At 44.8% G+C, this 26288-nt stretch overlaps 2 protein-coding genes across 7 annotated transcripts in view; both read right to left on the bottom strand.

Annotated features, from left to right (window-relative positions):
• LOC135244871 (disintegrin and metalloproteinase domain-containing protein 12-like) overlaps positions 1-8071 on the bottom strand; it is a 95817-nt gene extending 87746 nt beyond the window's left edge. The window contains exon 1 of one of the 2 annotated variants that reach the window (XM_064317511.1): positions 7557-8071. In XM_064317511.1, coding sequence (XP_064173581.1) covers positions 7557-7656 — 100 coding nt within the window. In that variant the 5' untranslated portion in view covers positions 7657-8071. The remainder of the gene's footprint in view (positions 1-7556) is intronic. The other variant, XM_064317510.1, reaches the window with a different exon arrangement.
• Positions 8072-13425: 5354 nt separating this feature from the next.
• The window catches only part of LOC135244704 (uncharacterized), a 29911-nt gene continuing 17048 nt past the window's right edge, over positions 13426-26288 (bottom strand). For 4 of the 5 annotated variants that reach the window (XM_064317204.1, XM_064317203.1, XM_064317205.1 and 1 more), the window contains exons 6-11: positions 25887-26033; positions 25256-25407; positions 22979-23147; positions 20952-21015; positions 20361-20460; positions 13426-14494 (exon numbers count right to left, since the gene is read on the bottom strand). In XM_064317204.1, coding sequence (XP_064173274.1) covers positions 14456-14494; positions 20361-20460; positions 20952-21015; positions 22979-23147; positions 25256-25407; positions 25887-26033 — 671 coding nt within the window. In that variant the 3' untranslated portion in view covers positions 13426-14455. The remainder of the gene's footprint in view (positions 14495-20360; positions 20461-20951; positions 21016-22978; positions 23148-25255; positions 25408-25886; positions 26034-26288) is intronic. The other variant, XM_064317206.1, reaches the window with a different exon arrangement.

Genomic DNA, 26288 nt, shown 5'->3' with positions numbered 1-26288 from the left:
ACGTGCAGCACCCGCGCCGTATTCTGCGTTCGGCGCCGATATTGTAAATTTAATAATTAACACAGCTGACTAAAGCACTCCGGCAGCTTCAGAACTCAGACGTTGGGATCCAGCCCTCGGAGTGATTAACGAGCAGAGCTTCCTCACACCTTCTGAGATCTCAATTACCGCGTCCAAACGCACAGCTGGGGAAAATGGCAGGAATAGACCAAAACTGAGACGTTTTCTCCAGCGAGACTGTCGTTATTACCAGACGGTCTCCAGACAGAATGAAGGCAAAATTTAGGGGCAGAGACATGATTTTTTTGGCATTTCATTTCACTCTGAGTGCGCTCTACAGAAGCCCTGTGGCTCTACTTAAAGGGCCAGTGGAGACACCCTTGCAGGATGTAATTATGACTTGGTACACTCCACGGATGTGCTCATTTGATTCTCCTTCCCTTGGTTCATGGAGACTGCAGAAGGAACGTGCCTTTTTTGGCTTGCACGTGCTCAGTAGGAGGATCCACTAGGCAGCCATCTGGAGAGAGGTTCATATGAGGTCAGGGGTCACAATGTGCTTCAGAACGCAGGAGAGAGGTTCATATGAGGTCAGGGGTCACACTGTGCTTCAGAACGCAGGAGAGAAGTTCATATGAGGTCAGGGGTCACAATGTGCTTCAAAACGCAGGAGAGAGGTTCATATGAGGTCAGGGGTCACAATGTGCTTCATAACGCAGGAGAGAGGTTCATATGAGGTCAGGGGCAATGTTCATAACGCAGGAGAGGTATGAGTCGGTCCAGTGCTTCATAACGCAGGAGAGAGGTTCATATGAGGTCAGGGGTCACACTGTGCTTCAGAACGCAGGAGAGAGGTTCATATGAGGTCAGGGGTCACAATGTGCTTCAAAACGCAGGAGAGAGGTTCATATGAGGTCAGGGGTCACAATGTGCTTCATAACGCAGGAGAGAGGTTCATATGAGGTCAGGGGTCACACTGTGCTTCATAACGCAGGAGAGAGGTTCATATGAGGTCAGGGGTCACACTGTGCTTCATAACGCAGGAGAGAGGTTCATATGAGGTCAGGGGTCACAATGTGCTTCAAAACGCAGTAAAGATGTTCATATGAGGTCAGGAGTCACACTGTGCTTCAGAACACAGTAAAGAGGTTCATATGAGGTCAGGGGTCACACTGTGCTTCAGAACGCAGGAGAGAGGTTCATATGAGGTCAGGGGTCACACTGTGCTTCAAAACGCAGGAGAGAGGTTCATATGAGGTCAGGGGTCACACTGTGCTTCAAAACGCAGGAGAGAGGTTCATATGAGGTCAGGGGTCACACTGTGCTTCATAACGCAGGAGAGAGGTTCATATGAGGTTAGGGATCACACTGTGCTTCATAACGCAGGAGAGAGGTTCATATGAGGTCAGGGGTTACAGTGGTCTTCAGAACACAGGAGAGGGGTTCATATGAGGTCAGGGGTCACACTGTGCTTCAGAACACAGGAGAGAGGTTCATATGAGGTCAGGGGTCACACTGTGCTTCAGAACGCAGTAAAGAGGTTCATACGAGGTCACGGGTAACACTGCTTCAGAACACAGGAGAAGGGTTCATATGAGGTCACAGGTAACACTGTGCTTCAAAACGCAGGAGAGAGGTTCATACGAGGTCAGGGGTAACACTGCTTCAGAACGCGGGCAATGTGCCCTAAAATATCTGCCAATGCTCACACTGTTGGCAAGAGCCAGCCCAGCTGATGTGCTACAACACAGTGCCCATTCTGTTCATGTTTGGCACCCGAATCCGTAGCAGCAACGCCACTAATTGTCCCTCGGAATCGGCATTGCAAAAGCCGGTGTCTCAGTCTTTTTCCACATGCCCTTGTCATTTACGCTCGTTAAAATCATTTCATTTATTTACTTTGCAGCTGGAAGTGCTATTGTGCAGCTGTGATGTTGTGAAACAACCGTCCTTCCTCACAGATGTACTGTACTGCAGCACCACCAAATTTCTTCTTCTTCTCCTCCTCCTTTTTTTTAGAATTATTATTGCAATTATTATTACTATTACTTTACAAAGTTATCAAAAACGAAGCAGGCTGATGCTACTGTTACACTTGGAACACACAATGGGATTCTTGAAAAACTTTAACTAGATGTAGCCGACATCAAGCGCATCTGACCTATCACACTATCAAAATGAGTTACCATGGAATCATTCAAGCTGTGCCTGAAATAGCCTGCAGGACTTTTAGTTGTACTTGATTCCAACTTCAAGCTACATACAGTGAGCTCCATAATGTTAGGGACAAAAACATATTTTTTCTTGATTTGGCTCTGTACTCCACAATTTTAGATTGAAAGTCATGGATTGGCTGAGAAATAAAATTTAAGAAGTCAGCGACATAGACCAAACCTAAGGGTGACCAAAATTAACTGCTTGGAACATTAATACAAAAGAGAGCACTGGGCAAGCTCAGTAATTGCAAAGGGCCTGAAAGGCCAAGGAAGACCTGTACAGGAAGACCAAAGACTTCTCACATAATGAAGAAAACCCCCAAAGACCTGTCCGACAGATCAGGAACACTCTTCCAGGGGAATGTGCGGATGTGTCAGTGACTACTGTCTGCATAAGACTGCATAATATGAACAGAACTACAGAGGCTACACTGGAAGATATAACTCACTAGTTAGCCACAAAAACAGGTTGACCAGGGTACAGTTTTACAGAAGTACCTACAGGAGTTCAGAAAAAAAGGTCTCGTGGACAGACCAAGATTCACTTGTTTCAGAGTGATGGCAAGAGCGAAGTGTGGAGACCAAAAGGAACTGCCCAAGATCCAAAGCCCCCCTCATCTGTGAAACATGGTGTTGGTGGGGGGGTGGGGGGTGTTATGGTTTGGGCACGTATGGCTGCCACAGGTACTGGCTCACTTGTCTTCATTGATTATGTAACTGTTGATAGTAGCAGCAAAATGAATTCTGAAGGGTACAGAAGCATCTTATCTGCTCAAGTTCAACAAAATGCCTCCAAACTCATTGGACAGCACTTCATCCTACAGCAAGACAATGGGCCTCATTCACAAAACATGCGTACATTCATATTTGATCGCAAATTGTGTGTAAGAACATTTCCACAACTATTTTGGCATTCATCTTTTTTTTCTTATATATATATATATGTTCATGACTGTTTCCTTATGATAATAACATGAACAGGATTGCATATAAAATTCACAAACTGTCAGCATTCATCATCTCATGCACAAACACAAAGGGCTGCACATTTGTCATGAATCCCATATTACTTTTTGTTAGGAACATTTTTAAGAACAAAAGTAAGAATAATTGAAGAAAAATTTTGTGAATGAGGCCCAATAATCCCAAACATACAGCTAAAGCCAAAAACTGGAAAATAATTGACTGGTCAAGTCAGACACCTGATCTGAGTCCAACTGATCATGCATTTCATATGCTGAAAATAAAACAGATAAAACAATGCCTGGCAGAGCATCAACAGAGATTACTGAGCACCTGGTGATGTCTATGGGTCCCAGACTTCAAGCATTCATTGCATGCAAAGGATTCTTCATATGAAGTCATATGAGGTCATTACCCATCTTGAGAAAATTCCACAATATATAATATTGTCCAAAATATACAGCCTTAAACGTGTACTGGCACATCTTAATCTTGCTGACACCGAACCTTTTAGCCTGGTGTCAGCGGAGTTCCTCGGTTGTTAATAGGAACGGCTTTGTGGAGATGCAATTTCAGTTGAAATCATGCCCCACAGAACTACCAATTTCCTTTCTTTATTAGTCGAAGTTCTTTGGGTCATATTAAGTAGGGCTCCTGCAGACACCACGCTGACATCAAAGTGCATTTTCACCCGACTTCAATTCCTGCCTCTCCCAACTATTTTTACGCATCGCATTGGCGGGATAATCTCCTGCAGACCCCCACCCAGCCCGCGTCAAATTTAACGGCTCGGCACAGCGTGAGCACGTCCAGGTGTTTCGCTCTTTCTCGCAGAGGAGCTGGAAATGGCTTTCCTGAGCCCATTATAAATTAAACAAAATGGGGTATAACTCATGCATCTTTTGAGGTAGTTTCTGGAACTTTTCCCTTCAAAAGTCTTTGGCACACCCCTGTTCTCCGGGCCTTCAGGCCTTTAGGACAATGAGAGGGGGAGTAAAGTTGCTTCTCGGGGTACATCAGCAGAATGGCCTCGTCTGAAAAGCTGATGGACCGCAGCAAATGGGCCCTCTCAAGAGCTTCCGAATGATCAAGAGTTGGACGTCAGGAACAACCGCAGGGAGGACCTCACTGTCACACCTAAACTCCCCAGGGACAAAACGCACCCTGGACCAGTGTTCGGACAAATTAACCCTCAGGGTGATCTATCAACTCAAACTGCTGTGAAAATCTGTGCTGGTGCTGTTTTGTGCCACACGAAACACACGAAAACCCAGGTGCCCTGTCACCTCACCAGGAGGCTGTCAGAGGCTGGGTCTGCGGGAGGAGACCGCAGAGAAGACTGAGGTAGCCTGGCGTGTTAGCAGACACACGGGGGGGAGGACAGCGGTTCTTCTGCGTGGAATCGCGCGGATCGTCAGCGCCAGGCAACCGAACAGTGTAAAGCACCGCAGAGGGACGCACTTTAGCACCTGTCCCAGAGACACGCAGAGGGACGCACTTTAGTCCCAGAGACACGCAGAGGGACGCACTTTAGTCCCAGAGACACGCAGAGGGACGCACTTTAGGACCTGTCCCAGAGACACGCAGAGGGACGCACTTTAGGACCTGTCCCAGAGACACGCAGAGGGACGCACTTTAGGACCTGTCCCAGAGACACGCAGAGGGACGCACTTTAGTCCCAGTGACACGCAGAGGGACGCACTTTAGTCCCAGAGACACGCAGAGGGACGCACTTTAGCACCTGTCCCAGTGACACGCAGAGGGACGCACTTTAGGACCTGTCCCAGAGACACGCAGAGGGACGCGCTTTAGGACCTGTCCCAGAGACACGCAGAGGGACGCACTTTAGTCCCAGTGACACGCAGAGGGACGCACTTTAGTCCCAGTGACACGCAGAGGGACGCACTTTAGTCCCAGTGACACGCAGAGGGACGCACTTTAGTCCCAGTGACACGCAGAGGGACGCACTTTAGTCCCAGTGACACGCAGAGGGACGCACTTTAGTCCCAGTGACACGCAGAGGGACGCACTTTAGTCCCAGTGACACGCAGAGGGACGCACTTTAGCGCCTGTCCCAGTGACACACAGAGAGACGCACTTTAGCGCCTGTCCCAGTGACACGCACTCCGAGACCTCCCATACGACAAAACCACGCGTTCAAGAAACTGCACGGGAACACCCACCATGTGAACACTACACATGGGAACTATGAAAAATAACCCAACATAATAGATGAGAGTGTAAAAGATAACGGGTGCTATTTCGAGCCACGTTTTGTTTTCACGTGAAAATTGCAGCTCACGTGTGAAAAAGTCAAGATGCAAACGTCACATGACTTCATGTGACCTATTTTCTTTCTCATGTGTGAAAATGTCCACTTCACACATGAAATTTTACACACGTGACATTTCATTTTCAACACCCCTTCCCTCCCCCTCCCCCCCACCCTGCCGCCTCCCTCCCAAGCACCGCCACCACACATTTCCTGTGGCCTTGCTAAACCAATCATTAACACGGCCTGTGGCAAGGCATTTAAAAGCGTGATGAATTCGGCTTCCATGCAATTTCTACTCCAAACAAAGTTATGGAAACCATTAATGAGAGGGGAAAACATTAGTGATAAGTGACATTTATATGCGATAGAATTCCAAGAACAGAAGCCTAAGGAAACAATGCTTAGTGAATCTTATGCTGTTAGGGCTATAATTGCAATTTTAAGGGTTGAAATAAATAAATAAATAAATAAATAATGTGTCTAAAAAACTGACTGGTAAGGGGCATTCAATGCTTTGTTAGTTGGAGGCCTGGATTTTAATTAAATCTGTCAGTGTTCTTCTTTCTGTCTGTTATTATTGCGGCTTGATTACATTCAGGCCCAGATATATTCCCTCGTGTGGCCACAATTTGAGAAGGCGGAACGTTATCTCTTCATGGTCCCGAGCTGACTGGCTGTCGAGATAAGTGGCAAAATGCCATTGCGTTCCTGTATTCCGTTTCCGCACAGACGTTCTGCCCCAGTCCGCTGAATGACGCGAGAGGATGCACGGGGATCGCACGCGGCTGAGTGATCAGCGGAAAGAACGGACCCACGGGGAGCTTCTCAATTTATCCGACGGATATACCATCGGGAAAAACCTAAACAGTTGGCCATTATCAGCTCTGTGCACACTCATCTATCGGCCAAAGAACCGAAGAGCCATGTGCCTCCAGCACTTTAATACGTTTATATCTACATCGCGCAGTATTATCCGTATGGCACACGATATGAAGTTTTCCCAATAGTTGCCAAGAGATCGTTGACAAAGCCTGTTTATTTGACGCGAATAATTGGTTTCCATGATAGCCTACATGTAAGCGCGCAATGGAGATCGTAATGTTAAAATTGTTAAAATTTCAGCATGGTTTCAATTTACGTTGAGTAGTAGCTGTATAATCTCTTTCATACTTGCTTTTACTGGAATTTGATTTAAGAATGTAAATTTAGACCTCTACTTAACACGCATAGGCTACATCACATGTCACTGAATATATTCTTAACACAACAAAGTTGACATCACATAAGACTGAGTGTGACAGAATGCATTATGAGGTTACTGTCTGTCGGCACTGCATTTAGATGCACTGCATTTATTCACATTTAAGAAAACTGCAAACAAGGCGAATGGCACCGTTCAGCCTATATATGATTACCGTCGCGGTCCTGTAAACTGTGGTGCTCTGGTCTGTAACAAAGAACACAAGATCAACACCCCTCCCTCCTTCAAACTATCTTTAGAAATTAGGTGAAAACGAGGGGCGGCGGAAACTGTATTTCTAGAGCATCGTTCATTACCCCTTGTACGTGCGTAAAGCACACATTAAAACGGAAAAACCCGGCAACTTCAAAAATGAATCAAATGGAGAAACATTCGCGTTTACATCTGTTTGTTACTTATTAGACATTCAGAAAAAAACTATGACCTACCCACTACTACTGATGTTGAGCACGGTCTTGAAAATCAAATTCTTCTCTTCTCCCAAGTTTATTGATCATTACTGAGATGCAAAATAGGTATTTCTTTTCAGTAAAGCCGTCAACCACAGTTTTTCAGTACGCTACCAGCCATTACATCGGGCAGCATAAAAACCTTTACATAATGTAAACTGACTCGGTAACGTTCCATAATTGCTTATATTTACAAAGGAGATTGCATTTACTCAATCTGACTTGAGGCACCCAAGTAGTATGGAGGACACAATTAGCTTCTTGAAAAAAATAAATACTGACATGCACTCCAAGGATAACGTCAATTAGGATAAGAAATGTTTCACTTTGAAAGTAACTAATCATTTTTATATGGATTCAAAAATGCTGGCGCCCACAGAAGCTATGCTTACCTTCAGATGTACTGTCACCGGAGCACTTGGCCGTTAGAAGTGAGAGGATATGAATCGCGGTCAAAAATGCCAACTTGTCATTCCACCGCCGGTTTGACATGTTGCGCGGCTTGGGGAAAAAGCCGATCAGGTTGTGTCACGGCAGAGAGACCATAATATACAGTCAAGTAGCTAATAGGCAGGATGTGAGAGACTTCCTGCAGAATGATGAAGTCCAACAAGACCTAGAAAATCCAGTTTGGTCTTCTGGATGGCAATATACGGAGCTGTCACCAAGTTCACCCAAAGCCGTTCAAAGAGCACTTGCTGAATGACAAGGAAGTTGATATTTTTACAATATTTAAGGGTTAGACTGAGAAGGAAAGAAGGCGCATAGAGAGCTAATAAAACATGGCAATTCAGAAGTCAAAATCGCATAACTGACATCGGTTTAGGCACTCATTACAAAGAAACGGTCTAGTCTTCCAGTACTACCACCATGTGCTTGGCTAAAGGAACTCCGCAAGGTCCTAGAGCCGAAGTGTATCTTGAAATGGCTTTGCTGGTTACCGCTGTTTTATACAGTTTGTATAGTTTTATGTTCAAAACGAACGTTTTGTTGAAACAGCCCCAAACGAAATGGTACCTTTACGGCTTTCATACAGAAACATTTGTGTATAGTAGCTTTCCTGAGCGTTCAATTAAATTTGAATACGCACGGCAGGTTCATTAAACTACCAATCTTTTTTAACCTTTCACTGGGGATAAATCCGGTTTTATATCCATACGTGCAGAAAGCATTTTACTACAAAGGCGATTTGATAAAGCATGTTACTAATAGTCTACCAGAATTAAATTGGATTGGTCTTTTAAATTTACATGAGTGGGAAAACAGGATATACAGTGAGCTCCATGATGTTTGTTACAAAGACACACAAACATATATGTATACACAGTATACAGTATATATTGACTTGATTTGGTTCTGTACTCTATTCTGTACAATTTTAGGCTTGAAATCAGACAGTTTGCATATGGTTAAGATTCGCAGCTTTAATTAAAGGGTATTGTGGCCGATTGGTCTCGGCTGCGCCGGCTGGTAGAGAGAGAGCACACGCACTTGGGTTGCGTTAGCTAATCAGCCCAGGTGCGCGTGTGCTCTTTCTACCAGCCGGCGCAGCCGAGACCAATCCGCCTACACATTTTGGTTTCACCATGTACATGGTGAAACCTATTTATACACAGTCCCCCAATTTCATGGCACCATAATGTTTGGGACAAATGGCTTCACCGGTGTTACTGATTAGTCAGGTACATTCAACTGGCACACACACCATTCACTCCCACACTCATACCTGTGGGAAATTTTGAGTCTCTAGACATGCATGTCTTTGGACTGTGGGAGGAAACCCACGCAGACACGGGGAGAACACTAGGAGAACTCCACACAGAAAGGCCCAGGCTGGATTCAAACCAAGGACCTTCTTGCTGTGAGGTGACAGTGCTAGCCACTGACAATTTTGCATTTTGGCGCACCCTCGCGCAGCATGGATGCTATATGGTGGACTGTGGTATGGCTGTTTTCGGCGCATGTTTGCCTGGCACGTCCCCTGCCCCTGCAGCTCTGCAACAGCTGTGCATGTGGCAGATGTGCAAGTCAACTGGGAAAGAGATTTTCTCTACTGTTACTGTCTGGTTTTGGAAAAAGACACAGCAACGTGGTATCTGGGGACAAAGACATATCCCTTTACAGCACCAACATCTGCTCTGTACATGGAAAAAACGCATTCGAAACATAACTGCGTGTTTTCCTACTTGTGGAAGCACGGAAACACCCGGCTAGAATAATTAGTTCAGTCTGAGTCGACTTAGCGGGTTGAGTTATGCCTGGCAGTGGGATCCTCGACAGTCAAGCCTGCAGCATCTCAGTCTCCCTGCTGACACTCGTGATTGATAGGCAGGCAGTTGAAAATGGCGTTCATATATTCCAGTTCCACTAACACTGCAACACATGCACTTGATTGCTCTATATCCACACAAAATAAAACCTGTACTACCTGCACATGTTTAAAATAAAATGCATCAATGTGGATACTTAGGGTTAATCTCCAAAAGAGAGGTGGTAAAAAATGGCAAATGGTTTTCATTACATTATTGTCTTCAAAGGGAGTTATTTTTTTGTTCGTCATTTTAAGTTTTGGCATATGTTCCCAGTTGGCCCATGCAGTTTTTGTGCGCAATAAAGGATATTCTTAGAAATTTCCGGAGGTTTTTGACAACCTGTTGGCTTTACAGTGGTGGATATCTGGGTATTTGGTGTGTGGTCTGTAGCCAGAAATTGCACATCAGCCAGATTTTATAGCAACGTTATGTTTCCAGAGGCTGCACATACAAGAAGATACATTGTTGAGGCATTTATTCACAGTTATAAAGATAAAAAATCTGTTTTAATATTGTTCCAGTATTTTTGTTCCTTCTTAGGCCTCAAGCACTGCAAGCTCTTCTTTGCCAGACCCGTGTAGTAATGTTAATGCAAGAGAAACTGCCCATTTTTTACTCGAGTGCAGGTTACATGGCCATAGGAAATGGTTCCAATAAAAAGAAGATTAAATGTAATTTATTTGACTTATTTTTAGAATAATTGGATAATATACACAAGCACAGCCCCCAAGGGTATACCATCGCTCTATAAGTCTAGTGTCTTGCTTTAAACCACAAGCCCATGAACGCCCCTTAAACCAGTCATTGTGAATCTAGCAGGTCACCAGAAACTTTGAAGTATCTAGAATATCCTTCATCACACACAAAAACTGCCTGAACTAAATTAAAAACATACACCAAAAGTGGAACTTCAGAATTGGAACTATCCCTTCCGACTTTTATTTTCAACTCAAAAATTCAGTATGAAGGACTGTTTTGTTGTGAGTAAGCCAAAAAGTTCAATACTTCACTGCAGTTCAGTGAGGTTAATCGTCACGTATACGCTTGCCCGTGTGACTCTTTAGAACAAGACCCTGAAGCGCTGCATTCTTACTTTACAGAACATTCTGCAACAGTGGAGGATTATCAAAATAATACAGTAACTACACCGATTCACAGGACACATTCTCAGGTAAAATAATTCATTTGCGTATTCCAGTGGTTGAGATGTGAACATTATACACTATAAACTAGTGAAGATCACAAGTTGTGTGTTTTAGCCATTACATTTAGTGGTTACGCAGCAAGTTTTATAGAAGTGATAATGCCATTTATAATAGTTGAAACTGCCTCTGAGTGATGTATATGAGTGTGTCCAACTCCACTTTTAAATTATGCTTAGGTCCCATTATTTAATTAACTTTCTCTTCCTGTTGTTTATTTCTCCTTTCATTCCTGTGATCTTGAGACAGAAGATTGAGGTTAAAGCGCATCTGATGCATCATTGCTGTAGAGCTAGAATGCACTAGAATGAATGTAATATGAATAAATAAAAATGAAGCAAATACATATACATGTCATGAGAACTACAAATATATATATGTATATTCTTTTCCAAAGTGACCAGAATATAGCTCCTCAGAAAGAATATATATATATATTTTTTTTCTTAGTACCCTAATAAGGGTTTTTCAAAACAAACTTGAGTTTCAAAGAGCCACTAATGGTTTCAAAGCACTTCAAGTGCATACAGCAAGTTCCTCTCAGGGAAAGTAAACAAGCGCTCATGGACTTAAAATCGAGTGTGAAGTCAGCAGGGCTTTTCATCGAAAAGGAAAAACAGTGTGGGCGTGCGTCATTTTGCCGCTGCTGCTGCTGCTGCCGTTATCTGGTAGAGCTCTCAAAGGGCTTACGCGTTATCGTGCACGAGTACTACTAGTAGCGTTGGGGATCCTACAGCGTTGAGTCAGGTGATCAATGAGGTCACAACCCAGGAAGATGCAGGTAGAAAGATTTGGAGCCAAGTGTACAGAGAGAGTGAGAGAGAGCCAGGTGTAGATCTTCCAGCTTAGCAGCTGTCCCTTGTCTGGAATCTCTCTAACTCCTAGAACGGCCCCATAACTCCTCAGTTCGCCTGGAAAAGCCCAGCCCGATGGGGTGGATAAGTTAGGCGCAACCGCAGACCTACGCGGTTCGATGAGCTGGTAAATCCGACGGCTTGTCAGCCCACCTCATGCAGGGGGCAGGAGGGGGGTGGGGTGGGGGGGGTGTTAATCCCTTGTGTAACAGGGCCTTGTAGAAACACGGCTTTGTCTGCAGATGAGTTCCGCAGATGTGGCAGCCTGCGCGCTCTCGCTGCGGGGAACGCTTAGCCCGTCAGGACGAGCGGCTTCAGCCACGGGACCGCCATCCGCCTCGCCCTCTGACATCACACGCCAGACTGCAAGCCGGGATGCTGTTATTAGGCCGCGAATGATCAACTATCACACACACGTGCACACAAGCACAGGCTATCATACAGTAAAGTCACGCACGCATGCACACGCACACACAAACATGCACGCTCCCTAGGGTAAGGAACTGGTCTTGTAACTTAAAGGTCACAGGTTTGATTCCCACGTAGAACACTGCCGTTGTACCCTTGAACAAGGTACTTAACCTGCACTGCTTCAGTATATATCCAGCTGTATAAATGAATGCAATGTAAGTGCTATGTAAAAAGCTGCGTAAGTCGTCCTGGATAAGGCTGTCTGCTAAATGCCTGTAATGCAATGTACACACGAAGAAGCAGAGGCGTTCATACAAACCACAAAAACACACCCATGCACTGATCAGGTTCATAAAACACACATGCATATACATCCCCGGTTTAAACACATATCTGCCTGGGGGCTCAAGCAAATACGCACACATACACACAAACCGACAAAAGGCGCACCCAGAACTGTTGCTTTGAAAACCTCTCTGCTTTTGTTGTGCACCTGTGTAAAGTTCCGTCTCTGTAGATCAGCGCTCGTCCACCGAGGTCCGAAGGGAACATCAAAGCCTCGATTCCTCTCTTTCTACGGTAAACACAAGCGCGCCAGCGGAGAACCACCTGTCCGCCGGCATTTGATCTGTATGGGCTTATTAGATTTTAAAAAGATTCCTCTTTCAAACAACGCTTCCGCTCTCCCCAGCTCTCCAGCGTTGAGTTATATTAACGGGTCCTGCCATGCTTTCAATTTACTTAGATCTTTATCTTTTAATAACCCATATGATTCTCGCACCTCCCCCCTATAAGCCATCCTCAGCTTGGTAATAACCGGAACATTCACGTTTATTGCAATTCCGTTTTAATGCACTTGTCTTCAAAGTCTCAATATTTATTTTACTGCTTTTGTAATTGTTCTGCCGATTGCTTTTTCATTACATGTGACCGAGTATACTTGCGTGTCTCAACAGAAAAAAATTACTCATTGACGATAAACACTATAATTCACCTTGGCACATACTGTATGTGTAGTGTGCACAAATGTATAATTCATAACAATAAATCTTTGTAAGACCGACCTCAAAGCCTTTAAAATTGGAAGCCTTAACCTCTCGTTTCAGAGAGAGCACGTGAAAGGGCGCTGTGCTCTCGTTTCAACGAGAATAAAAAACACTTCCTGTTGCTGGGTCATAGCGTCAGGTGTGCTAACCGGCGATGTTCCTTCCAAATGAGAATCGTATCCAAACCCCAACTTCAGAGAGCTTATATCCCACTGTTGAGCAGGAAGGTCAGCGCTGACAAAGGTCCCTTTCACAGACCGCTGCAATCTCCTGAGCTCCATTAGCCTGGAATTCCTTCCCAGAATCCTTGGGGTAAATAAGAGTGGATGGAACCAGGCTTCTATGGTTATCATTTTTTATATTAAATTAATTAGTAAAGTATGTTTCTAAAGTCGACTGGTTCCAGACTTGAGAGGAAAAATAAAAAACAAAAAAATACCAGTTTTGCATTTAATGTCAAATTTGAAATGTCAAATTTCACAGTACACCAAGAGTAGGCCTATGCAAAATGCTGCTTAATTGTTAAGAGCTTTACCAAAAATAATCTGTTTGGAATTTGTTTATTTCATAGGCAGTGATGTTCATAAATAAGAGTGGAGAGCATAAAAATCACAGGGTAGTCTTAAACGTACTACAGAAGCAACTACAGGAATTTATTTTACATATAAAACACTACCAGTAAAATATATTGCTTGGTGCTTCATACCAAAAGTATTTAAACTGAACCAAAAAGCTTCTCAAGATCTATAGGTCTGAAATACTGCATCAATCAAGTATCAAGTTTTGTTTTAGTTTTAAAAGTGCGTGAAACTTGGAGATGACCGACTTTCAAGCAAGACTATGTTTGATCCTTGTAGAGAGCATCACAGTTCGCCACGGGGCTGGAACCAAATTGACCTGGTTTTGGCTCTGAGCACCTTGCTGGAGGGTGCAGACAGTCAAACACGCTGGTGAGGACACGCACGCGAGGCCAATCTACCCACACTCTGTCGGAGCGGGAAGTCCAAGGTAAAGACCGAGATGTGAGCCCTGCTGTGCTCACAACCATCCTCGAACTACAGCCGTCTCATTCAAACAGAAACACGGAGCGACCTCAAATGTTCCACTGAAGTAATATCTTGGATGTATAAAGCCTCTTCAACAATACCCTTCCTTTTGGCCAACACCATTGTCTTTCATAAATATCAAATTAATCTATAAGGAACGTTGAGATATATTTCCTAATTAATTTAAGCCCGATAATAAAAACGCTTTACACTAGAGCTGTGTATCACGCTGTCCGTGCTGCGTTGAATAATTGATGCACCAGCTGAACTCTCAAAAGGAAACCGTGAATTGTTCGTCTGCGATCGCGTATTCCGTTTGCATGAATACCCCGGAGTCCGTGACGACTGAAAGAGCACAGCTGTGAGTTCCGTCTCCTCGGTTCCCCTCCACGCGCCACGCGGAGCTCGTGCTGCTATCTCTCAGTCACCGTTCCTCTGAAGAATCTGATCCAGAAGTTTCTGCAAGACAAAAAAGTGGTACAGATGAATACGATTTTAAATCTGATTCAAATTTACGGAGACACTACATGATAAGAGGATGGATACAGAAAGGCCATTTTATAAGTAGCATGGTGCTAAACAGTTCTGGGTTTATGGCAGTTACACGCGCATTCACATTCTTCAGACGTGCTTATCCACAGTGCACACGTGCAAGTGCAAAAGATTCATAAGAGGTTCCTTCCTGAAATGTTGCCGTTGCTGTGTACATACCTAGCATTTCCTTCATCTCTCTCGGAACAATAATAATGATAACCTTTCAATCAGCCCTACTGCCAGCTGTCACTCACCCCCCCCACCCCCACCCCCCCAGCCCCTTCCCCACATGGTCTGCTCTCATTGTCTCGTATGGACAGCTCTGCCAGGAAACTGCCATTCTGCAGAAGGGTTGAAATGCCCGGTGAAGATGACAGTCCAGGCTGGGTTCAGCTTTCAAAACAGTGGGGTCTGCATGGCCACATCAATCTAGAATGCCTCCTCGCATCCTTCTCTCCCCATCAGTGATGGCATTCTAGAATCAACGGTGGTATTCTAGACTCAATGACGGCATTCTAGAATCGACACCGGCAATGAACTACGGCCACACCCATTATAGTGTGCTATTATTCACACATAATAGTTTGTGAATTACAGCCTGTGGCTAGATAACAGCCTGTGGCTATTATCAATAGAAACTTCGATAATTCCAAAATTCCAGTTTTTTCCTCTCCATTAGAGGGTGAGGAGCACTTAGCCAAGATTCTACTCTCAAGATGTTTGAAAATGAACAACAGGCTAAAGTAACAGCAAAAAAACTGAACAAACAAAAGACTGAAGACTGACTGAAATGCTAAATGAATTTTACCCTTCCAGGGCACACACACCAATGGCATCAAGTGCAAAAAGATTCTGAACCAAGACCGAACAGTTCTGTTGGTGGCCGAGCTAGGTGTGCCGTCCTTGTATTTTACCACAAAGGGCGTGGCCGAAGTAGGGTGGGTTTAAAGAATCTGGTGATGTCCATGACACCTCGAGAACATCCAGGTGCCCCCAGGAAGTTGGGGAAGTTCTGGTCAACCGAGACAGGCTCCAGTGTTCCCATTGGTCAATTCCCTGAGACGGGACATCTCTCTCTCTCTCTCTCTCTCTCTCTCTTGTCCTTAAGTGCCTTGGACATCGAGGACAGCAGAGGACCCTACTCTCTTTCTCTCTCTCTCTCAAGGCTTTCTCAGGAGACAGCAGGCACGGGGCCTGCCACAGTGCCAAGTCTTTGTGAGTTAAGGGCCTCTCTCTCTCTCTCCCACGGCCGTCCAAGGCACTGCCCGTTAGACAAAAACTGGAGGCAAAACCGGGCGGACAATGCAACAACGCTGGATGCAAACCTCTCTGTCACCCCCGAGGTCACCACACAGCAGTTTCGTCATTTCCCCAGAGCGGAGGGATCGAAGCTCAAAGCGTCCCAAGGCTGTCTCCACGCCAGCCTCTACGCTCTTTCTTTCGGCTCTCTTCACAGCAAAAAAAAAAAAGAAAAACCATTAGACGCGCTCAAAAACGCGTGACCTTCAGGCCGACGGGAACGGACGCCGTTATTCTGCGATGCGCCGAAGATCGGCCTTTTCCCCCAGCCACGCTGGCATTTCCTGTGAAAGACGGCGCGTAGCACCGACCAAACACCCGCTAGAGAATATAACGCGGTCAAGGTGATGCAAAAGTCAAAGCATGGCCATTAAAATGCCAATGGCATCTTTTCAACAAATACTTGATATTGTTGGGAATATACTTCATGATGATGATGATGATGGAGCTTTATAAAATTTTATGCGGTAAACAGGGCAGAAATAAGATGCAGGGGTGTTCTTAATATCCATAATGGATGGATAGAAACGAGGTGCCATTACAAACTGTCATAGGACAGCGTTGTATATTGTTCTAGCCTTTGTGTGTCTGCTATTGATTTGGATGGTAAACCAATGTTTTTGATGTGTGCAATGGGTGCCTTTTCCCCCACTGACCCCTCAGATCCTCTGACCTTTAACCCCGCCGGTCAGGCGATCCTCTTCCTGTTTCCTGTGAAATAACAGGAGCAGGGCCCACCAGCCTAGCTGCACTTAGGACACAAACCTGCAGAAACAGTTCTGCAGAGCGTAGAAGCTCAGAGAGAAAACTTCTAAAAGATAAAAGAGAATCACGATCCACACCTCCAAAAGGTTACCTTTAGAGATAGCAGACATTCGCAATGTATCAAATGAACTGCCTGGACATCAAGGGGTTTCATTGTCCCCACTTCTGAACGGCTGCATCTTTCTTTACACCAAAGCGTGTGGGTGTTTTTTTTTGTTATCGGTCTTGGAAAGAGGGCACACTGGGTAGCACTGTCGCCTCACAGCAAGAAGGTCCTGGGTTTGAATCGGGCCCGGGCCTTTCTTTCCAGAGTGTAATCCTGCCTCTCGCCCAATGCACGCTGGGATAGGCTCCAGCACCCTCCGTGACCCTGCCCAGGATAAGCAGGTATATGGATGGATGGATGGATGTCTTGAAATGCAATGTGCACAGCTAAATGTAAACAAAATCTAAACTGCACAATCTACAATGAATATAAAGCCTATATTAGCAAAATGATCATGAACTCATTTCTATGTACATTCATCAGAAATGCTCATACACTGATTACGTGTGATTCACCAATGCTGGATAAAGCAAGGACCTGTGCGTGCATTTCAGTGTGCCTCATAATTCAGGAGCGTGAGCACATGGACTGAAATTAAAATTGGCTACTCCCGCGCACCACCAAATTTGGTTCGGCTGCCTCAACAAAATCCAAAGCGATAAGCTCACCATTGATTAAGACCCAGGAAGGAAAAGAGGAAATTTTCTGGTTATTTCAAGTCCAACACAACTACCATTCCTTTGCACTTAAATCACAAACTCCACTGTTTCCAAAGACTAATCCATGCACGACTATCCTAAAAAAGGATATTCCTTTTTAGACATGTCGAAGACGGATAAATTGTAATGTACTTGTAAGGAGGGGTGGTGTTTAAAAACAAAACTGTATTTGCACCCCTCAAAAATGAAAAAGTAGTGAGGTGACATCACACTGCAAAAAGTTCAGCAACATTGGGCAAAAAGTATTCTTTTTTTCCCCTTTCTATTCCTGTGGAGCTTCTCACCCCTGTAATCTGGGGGAAAAAAATCACGTTTCATGATAAATTCATAGCAGCATTATAGATGGTTTTGTTTATTTCATGACCATCGAGGGGAGTCTCAATTAGTAACAATTAACGATGTTAATTATAAACATATTTTAATTGCTTTCTGTGCCTCACATAAAGCTTCTGCACATTACCACAGAAGCATCCACGGCTGGAAGCCGGTGCTATTAATCGTTCTAGTCCTGGCGTTGCTTCACGCTCCGCTTCTGCGTTCTGTTCCACGTCTGCAATGCAGCGTCAAAGTGCCAAATGGCACGCCGTTTTTCTACATGACATTATTTTACATTACATTACATCACAGGCATGTAGTAGAGGCTCTAAATCCAGAGTGACTTATAGAACTTTCTACATAACAGTAAATAACATCATACACATTCGGTTTTCAGTAAATTCAAGTTCATGCTGGTGAAACCCGACACTGTTTGAGAATAAAATGCATGTATGCACATTGTACGATCCTATTCAAGAACGTTACTGCATAATGAATGAGCCACAATGGGCCCAGACACAAGATTTGTCTTTAAAGGTGTAGATAGAGCTGATAATGTGTAGGTGCGGTGAACTGTACAGATAACAAATGCATGGAGATTATTCAGATGGGTGGATGACACAGCTGCCAGGAAGTTAGAGAGGTTTGCTTTGTGCCAGACCATATAAAGTTTGCCACTGTGAATGACAGCTAGAGACATAGAAGTAAAACTGCACCCTCTGCTGGCCAAAAAGTAAACACCAGTATCCTCCCACACACATTCATTTGGCACCTATTTATGTGATCAAGCTAGTGGATGGGATGTACTTTCCAAATAATAATAATAATAATAATAGATCGACATTGTGCATGGCACTGTGCAACTCAAAATGTGTGTTCTATGTGAAAGCATCTACAGATGGGGATGAATTCTGTCCAATATCAGAATGTCACAATACCTGACCTGTCTTAGTTATTAGCAAAGGCACAGTGCAATTTACACCTCATAAATAGAGAATTCACACCATTTGAGCATGTTTTTTTTTCTTCCACTTGAACTTTACAATATTTGCTAACAGTTCAGTTTATCTGTAAATAAAAAATACTAAAATTAAGCCAGGAATGCCCTTTGGCAATTTGCACCCACACACAAACATTGGCTGTGCTGCAGTAAGACTTTTATCCCGCTTTGAACGTAACTACTATAGCTATGACCTTTCTGGAGTTAACTGAGCCTATAGGACATGGATGTTGCAGTTACAGTACCTGCTCTCTGCTCACCTGGCTGCAGATTATAATGACATATTTACTTCTTAACTTTACTTCAAGGAATCTCACATGAAAGCATTTTATAAAATTTTTTCCCCTTCATACACATAGCATCATATGAATTTCAGTTATGATTGGTAATTCACCGTTTAGGGTGATTATGTTGATTGAATTTTATGTCATGTTCTAGAGACTATTCTGGAATTCAACATCCTGCTCTAGAATCCACGTGAGAACTCACAGTCCTGTTCTACAATACACAGCACAACTCACAGTCCTGTCCTAGAATCATTGTGAGAACTTACAGTCATGTTCTAAAACAGACAGCAGAACTCACAGTCATGTAATAGAATACACACCAGACCTCACAGTACTGTTCTAGAATCCACATCATACCTCACAGCCATGTTCTAGAATACACAGAAGAACACACAGTCATGTTCTAGAATCCACAGCGGAACTCAGTCATGTTCTAGAATACACACCAGACCTCACAGTCCTGTTCTAGAATCCACATCATACCTCACAGTCCTGTTCTAGAATCCACAGCAGAACACAGTCCTGACCTTCAGAACCTATGGCACATGTGTTCTATTTACTGAAATTATTGCATTATATTCCTTTAGCAGACGTGCTTCTCTGCAGCAAACTACCATGACAGAGAACATAAATGCATCCACCTGAGTCACGTGAGCACCAGTGCCAGACCAGCGAATGTTCAGAGAAACATCAATAAAGTACTAAATACAAGTTAACTGAGGACAACCCATAACCATTATTCAAATCATAGATTCATGTAGATATTCTGCCGAGCTGGTTTCAAATGAACAGCTTTGTCAATTTCACAGTTGGTGGTTGAAGTGTTTTGATCCATTGGCTGTTTGCAAAGGGTTTGTTCGTAAATTCACTTGAAGAGCCTGCTCTGATTTTCAGTGCTTTTTGGTTAGAGCCTCATTGAAATTCATTAATTTACAAACAACAATAACCTCTTCAGCCATTTTTTAGATCGGAATGATCAGACGCTCGGATAAACCGTCTGCTCAGCCGGAGCTTCTAGTGCAGTGCTCAGAATTTCCAAACAGCAACGTTCCGAACGTCTGAACTTCCGAACGAGCAGAGAGCACTTGGAGTGCACTCTGGCGCACAGAGAGCTAATAAACAAACGCGCTCTAACATTCAATAGCAGGGGACTGCCACAGCCCACGGAACCAAAACCTCACAGACACCATCTTTATGAAGGACGGACCACCGGGTGACGGAGGGACGCGAGGGACGACCGAGCACTCTTCAGTGGTCTCGGTTAATCGAGTCCGTAACCTGAACAAGCATCGGGACCTCTCGGAACACGTGGTCGGGAGCCGACGTTCGGACGCGTCCGAGCACGCGGGAGCGGCCTCACCTTTTTAAAAATCTCCGCCCGCAGTCGGTTGGTCTGAAACAGGACCCTCCTCTTCTCTTCCTCCTTCTTCCTCGTGACTTCAGGCAGCTTGTCGTAAATCCTGTCGACGGAGAGGAGGGAGAGAGAGGGGGGAATTCGGACGCCGTGCAGAGATCTGGGCCGAACCGTCGGGGGGGGGGGTTACGAGGGGGGAGGTCAGTTAGCGGGGGGGGGGGGGGGAGGGAGGCTTATCGGGGAGGAACACATCGACGGGCCCGTCTCCTCCATTTTCTCTCTCAGACGGAGTTTATTTGCTACCGGATCAATTCATTAAGATGCACTTATCGCGCCATTCACTGAACCGACAATGGAAACAAAGATGGCGTCTAATCGGATATGTCTTGATAGACGACAACTGAATAATGAAAATAGAAAAAAAGGGGGAAGAAAGGGGTCAAAAATAACTTGAGGCCAGCGTGGCGAATGTTGTGCTGGGGACTGACGGGTCGGAGCGTCCCTCCGCTGAGACCGTTCGATCGCGCCGATGAACCGGGTTCTGAGGGCCCCGGCAGGGGACCGCGACTGAGCGCTCGAGGGCGCGGTCCGACTCACCGCTTGGACCGGAGCTGCATGTCTTTCCGGGAAATGCTCCTCTCCCTCGGTCTGAAGAGGTTATCTGCAAGCACACGCAATCAGAACTGAGAGCCACAGCCGCAACACCTTATTATTATTATCCCCGTTTCCCTGGAGTCAGAAAGCGCAGACTGATCCTAATCAGCCCATTGTAGGAGAATTAAAACCTTCAGTCTCTCTGTACGTACACACTCAACACTTTCATAAAAAAGACAAAGAGACCAGCAGACAGTTGGTTAACTTTCATGATTGGAAAGCAAGGCCCAACCGTTATTGTGCAAAGCCCTCAGAGTCAATACTAATACAAACATCTGCCATAAATTAAGTTTGGCCAATTGATTATGCATTATTACGCTATTACATTACACTCCCGTGAATGTTTTTTATTGCATCGAGCTCCAATATCAAATTAACAAATGGAATACGCTACGATCTCCTGACGGAAAACATATCCACCGTGCGTAGAGGTACTTAATTAGCAATTTGCAAACTTAAACACATTATGGATTACTGTATAATCCACTGAGGTGAAATATCAAACACGGGCATGTGGAAAATAACTCAATGTTTGGATGAAAGGGTAAGGCCACAGGTCTTCTGGGAAATTGACTAAAGAATGATTTCATTCATTTCAGTTGCTACAAAAACCAATGAGTACGCAAGTGAGATAAAACAGCTTTGCTTGTTCTTAATCATTTATGCGCTCTTCGCAAATGACAGCTTTTATCGACATTTCCAGAATGTATGAAATGTACGCGATTAAATAACATTATGACATCTTCTCTTCTAAAATGATTACTAAACAACTGAGACAGTTTAGATACATGCATAAAAAACATTAAATGCAATCATGTCTTTTTCTCCTTGAAAATAGGCCATGTTCAAGTCAACTGTGCCCACTGCAGTACTGCAGTTTGACCACAAGAGAGCGCAAAGCTCATTTAAATCGAACCATGGCAAGAACAACATACCACTAAGCTCTAAAAATAAAAAATTAAAATTAAAAAACAAACATCTATAGGATTGTGTTAAGAGAACTTTAACCATGATAAATAATCATAATATAAATAATTACACAGAGAATAAGAAAAACAAGGAATTAAATACATCATTAAATGTATATGAAAAACAGAAATTGCTCATGCCTTTTACATTACAGGCATTTAGCAGACGCTCTTATCCAGAGCGACTTACACAACTTGTTTTTACATAGCATCCATTTATACAGCTGGATATATACTGAAGCAATGCAGGTTAAGTACCTTGCTCAAGGGTACAACGGCAGTGTCCTTACCCGGGAATCAAACCTACGACCTTTTGGTTACAAGTCTAGTTCCTTACCCACTGTGCTACACTCCGGCCTTTACTGTTGTATACTATATGCCAACAATACAACAACAATCAGTTGAAGCTGATGCTATATGTTGGATTTTTGCCCATTTCCCTTCATAATTTTGGACCAAATGTGGTTTATGATCTGTGGCTAAATTCACTGCAGATTAAACTGTGCTCCTCATACCCAGGCTAAATTCACTGCAGATTAAACTCTGCTCCTTGTACCCAGGCTAAAACCACTGCACATTAAAATCTGCTCCTCATACCCAGGCTAAAACCACTGCAGATAAAACTCTGCTCCTTATATCCAGGCTAACACCACTGCAGATAAAACTCTGCTCCTTATATCCAGGCTAACACCACTGCAGATTAAACTCTGCTCCTCCTACCCAGGCTAAAACCACTGTAGATTAATCTCTGCTTCTCGTACCCAGGCTAAAGCCATGCTCTCCCTTGAATGAATCTACCATCCATTTCACACACTGCAGAGCACAGGGTACTTACTACAGGAAAAGGGAAATGGTTTCCTCATGAACAGTGTATATGCAGTATTTCTATAAACACATTTAGAGGCGTTGAAGGTTCGACCATCCCAGAGGCAGCTGAGGGTTCAACCGTCCCTGAGGACTGTACAGGTGACCCAAGCCGTCAGCAGGTGCGCAGACACTCACCACTGAGGGGGTGAGGGGTGGTGCAGTTCCTCCTCCGGCGGCCCCGCCCTGTCTCCAGGGCCGTGTCCGAGCCCTGACCTGCCCTCCGTCTCTGCGCCCGTTCCTCCAGCTCCTTCACCCGTCCCTGAGAGCGACTGATGAAGTCCGGGCGGTAGAGCTCCAGAGCTTCCTGCAAAAAAGAAAGAACCCTGCTAACTGTGGAAGTGTGCATTAAACATGGAGAACCCTGCTCACTGTGAAAGTGTGCATTAAACATGGAGAACCCTGCTAACTGTGGAAGTGTGCATTAAACATGGAGAACCCCGCTCACTGTGGAACTGTGCATTAAACCTGGAGAACCCTGCTAACTGTGGAAGTGTGCATTAAACATGGAGAACCCTGCTAACTGTGGAAGTGTGCATTAAACATGGAGAACCCCGCTCACTGTGGAACTGTGCATTAAACCTGGAGAACCCTGCTAACTGTGGAAGTGTGCATTAAACATGGAGGACCCTGCTCACTGTGGAAGTGTGCATTAAACATGGAGAACCCTGCTCACTGTGGAAGTGTGCATTAAACATGGAGAACCCTGCTAACTGTGGAAGTGTGCATTAAACATGGAGAACCCCGCTCACTGTGGAACTGTGCATTAAACCTGGAGAACCCTGCTAACTGTGGAAGTGTGCATTAAACATGGAGAACCCTGCTCACTGTGGAAGTGTGCATTAAACATGGAGAACCCTGCTCACTGTGGAAGTGTGCATTAAACATGGAGAACCCTGCTCACTGTGGAAGTGTGCATTAAACATGGAGAACCCTGCTCACTGTGGAAGTGTGCATTAAACATGGAGAACTCCGCTCACTGTGGAAGTGTGCATTAAACATGGAGAACCTTGCTAACTGTGGAAGTGTGCATTAAACATGGAGAACCCTGCTCACTGTGGAAGTGTGCATTAAACCTGGAGAGCCCTGCTAACTGTGGAAGTGTGCATTAAACCTGGAGAACCCTGCTCACTGTGGAAGTGTGCATTAAACCTGGAGAACCCTGCTCACTGTGGAAATGTGCATTAAACATGGAGAACCCTGCTCACTGTGGAAGTGTGCATTAAACATGGAGAACCCTGCTCACTGTGGAAATGTGCATTAAACATGGAGAATCCTGCTCACTGTGGAAGTGTGCATTAAACACGGAGAACCCTGCTCACTGTGGAAGTGTGCAGTAAACATGGAGAACCCTGCTCACTGTGGAAGTGTGCAGAAAACATGGAGAACCCTGCTAACTGTGGAAGTGTGCATTAAACACGGAGAACTCCGCTCACTGTGGAAGTATGCATTAAACATGGAGAACCCTGCTAACTGTGGAAGTGTGCATTAAACATGGAGAACCTTGCTAACTGTGGAAGTGTGCATTAAACATGGAGAACCCTGCTCACTGTGGAAGTGTGCATTAAACCTGGAGAGCCCTGCTAACTGTGGAAGTGTGCATTAAACATGGAGAACCCTGCTCACTGTGGAAGTGTGCATTAAACCTGGAGAACCCTGCTCACTGTGGAAGTGTGCATTAAACCTGGAGAACCCTGCTCACTGTGGAAGTGTGCATTAAACATGGAGAACCCTGCTCACTGTGGAAGTGTGCATTAAACATGGAGAACCCTGCTCACTGTGGAAGTGTGCATTAAACCTGGAGAGCCCTGCTAACTGTGGAAGTGTGCATTAAACCTGGAGAACCCTGCTCACTGTGGAAGTGTGCATTAAACCTGGAGAACCCTGCTCACTGTGGAAATGTGCATTAAACATGGAGAACCCTGCTCACTGTGGAAATGTGCATTAAACATGGAGAACCCTGCTCACTGTGGAAGTGTGCATTAAACACGGAGAACCCTGCTCACTGTGGAAGTGTGCAGTAAACATGGAGAACCCTGCTCACTGTGGAAGTGTGCAGTAAACATGGAGAACCCTGCTAACTGTGGAAGTGTGCATTAAACACGGAGAACCCTGCTCACTGTGGAAGTGTGCAGTAAACACGGAGAACCCTGTGTAGTGTGGAAGTGTGCATTAAACATGGAGAACCCCGCTCACTGTGGAAGTGTTCCTGATCAGGACAGAGGGAACCTCGACAATGGAGACCAGTCATTCACATGCTCTTTGTGTGAATCAATCACCTGTAATCTCTTTCCTCTATAGGGAAGGAAAGTGCACCATAACAAGTCATCAGAACTGGATTAATATTAAATTCAATTATATTCACGATTATATTCAACTAAATATAAATTTAGTCCGGGGTAAATCCGCACGTACTCTGAGAGTGAGGGAATTTGATGTGCTGATCTGTGATGTTGGGAAGGATCCCGTCCAGCTGGAAGGCCTGGGGGGTCCATTTTCATAAACCGCCCTCCGAGGACCCCTCTGGACCACGCCCTCAATGTGCAGGCTCTTCCCAGAATCCTCCCCTGCAGGAAGAGAAGCCAGGAGGCTCAGATGACTGCACTGGTTTACAGGATACAGTAAATCCTTACAGGCAAGAGTGCCACCTGGTGCTCAAGATGTCTTTCTCAGTTTGATAGCAGAGTAAGAGCATGTTATACCTGAAGTTAGGGGAATGATCTCTCCTCAGGTTATTACAAGAGGTAGAGTCTGCCTTTTCCATATTAACAAACTGCCCTCACGTCCACCTACACACACACATACGAACTAGCTGTGTCCAAGTACATTCAGTCTGAACTGCATATCATTTCTTCACTGCAAAGGCATAATATAGAATAGAAACATACTGTACCATTAAGCTGTAAAACATACCTGGCAGCTCAGTACAGGACTCAGTACTGGCACATGTAATATTAAAGATCAGCTTTGAGCTCTCGCGATCCGACCTGTTAATAACACGCGTCAGACGGATAAAAAGCGAGCTCGTACAGCGAGCCGGTCGTACCCTGTGCCGTGCCGGAGTCAGGGGGGGCCTTTGAAGCCGGCGGGGCGGAGCTTCTCGGCGTGCCTCTCCTCTGCTGCTTCAAATCGGCTGTAACCGGATCGGGGCTGCGGGCGAAGACCACGCTGAGGCCTTTGTGCGCTACGCGCTCTGGAGAGGAAGAAAAGAGCCGATTAGCGCTTATCAGACCCCCCCCCCCACCCCCGATTCTCCGGCTCTTTGGGGAGAAACAAACACTAAAGTAAAAAACTCGAGAAAAAAAATAAATCCTGCCGATAACAAGCGAGAGAAGAGGGGTTCATTCCGTGTTGCTTAAGAACAAATGAGGGTATTCACTGCGGGGAGATGTCACAACATCCTTCAAAAACCGCACGCGTAAGGTCAATACGCAAAGCCTGCTGGGAA

This window comes from Anguilla rostrata, chromosome 18, assembly GCF_018555375.3.
Source record: "Anguilla rostrata isolate EN2019 chromosome 18, ASM1855537v3, whole genome shotgun sequence".
In the NCBI taxonomy this organism is placed as follows: domain Eukaryota; kingdom Metazoa; phylum Chordata; class Actinopteri; order Anguilliformes; family Anguillidae; genus Anguilla; species Anguilla rostrata.
This window is presented reverse-complemented; position numbering and strand designations above follow the sequence as displayed.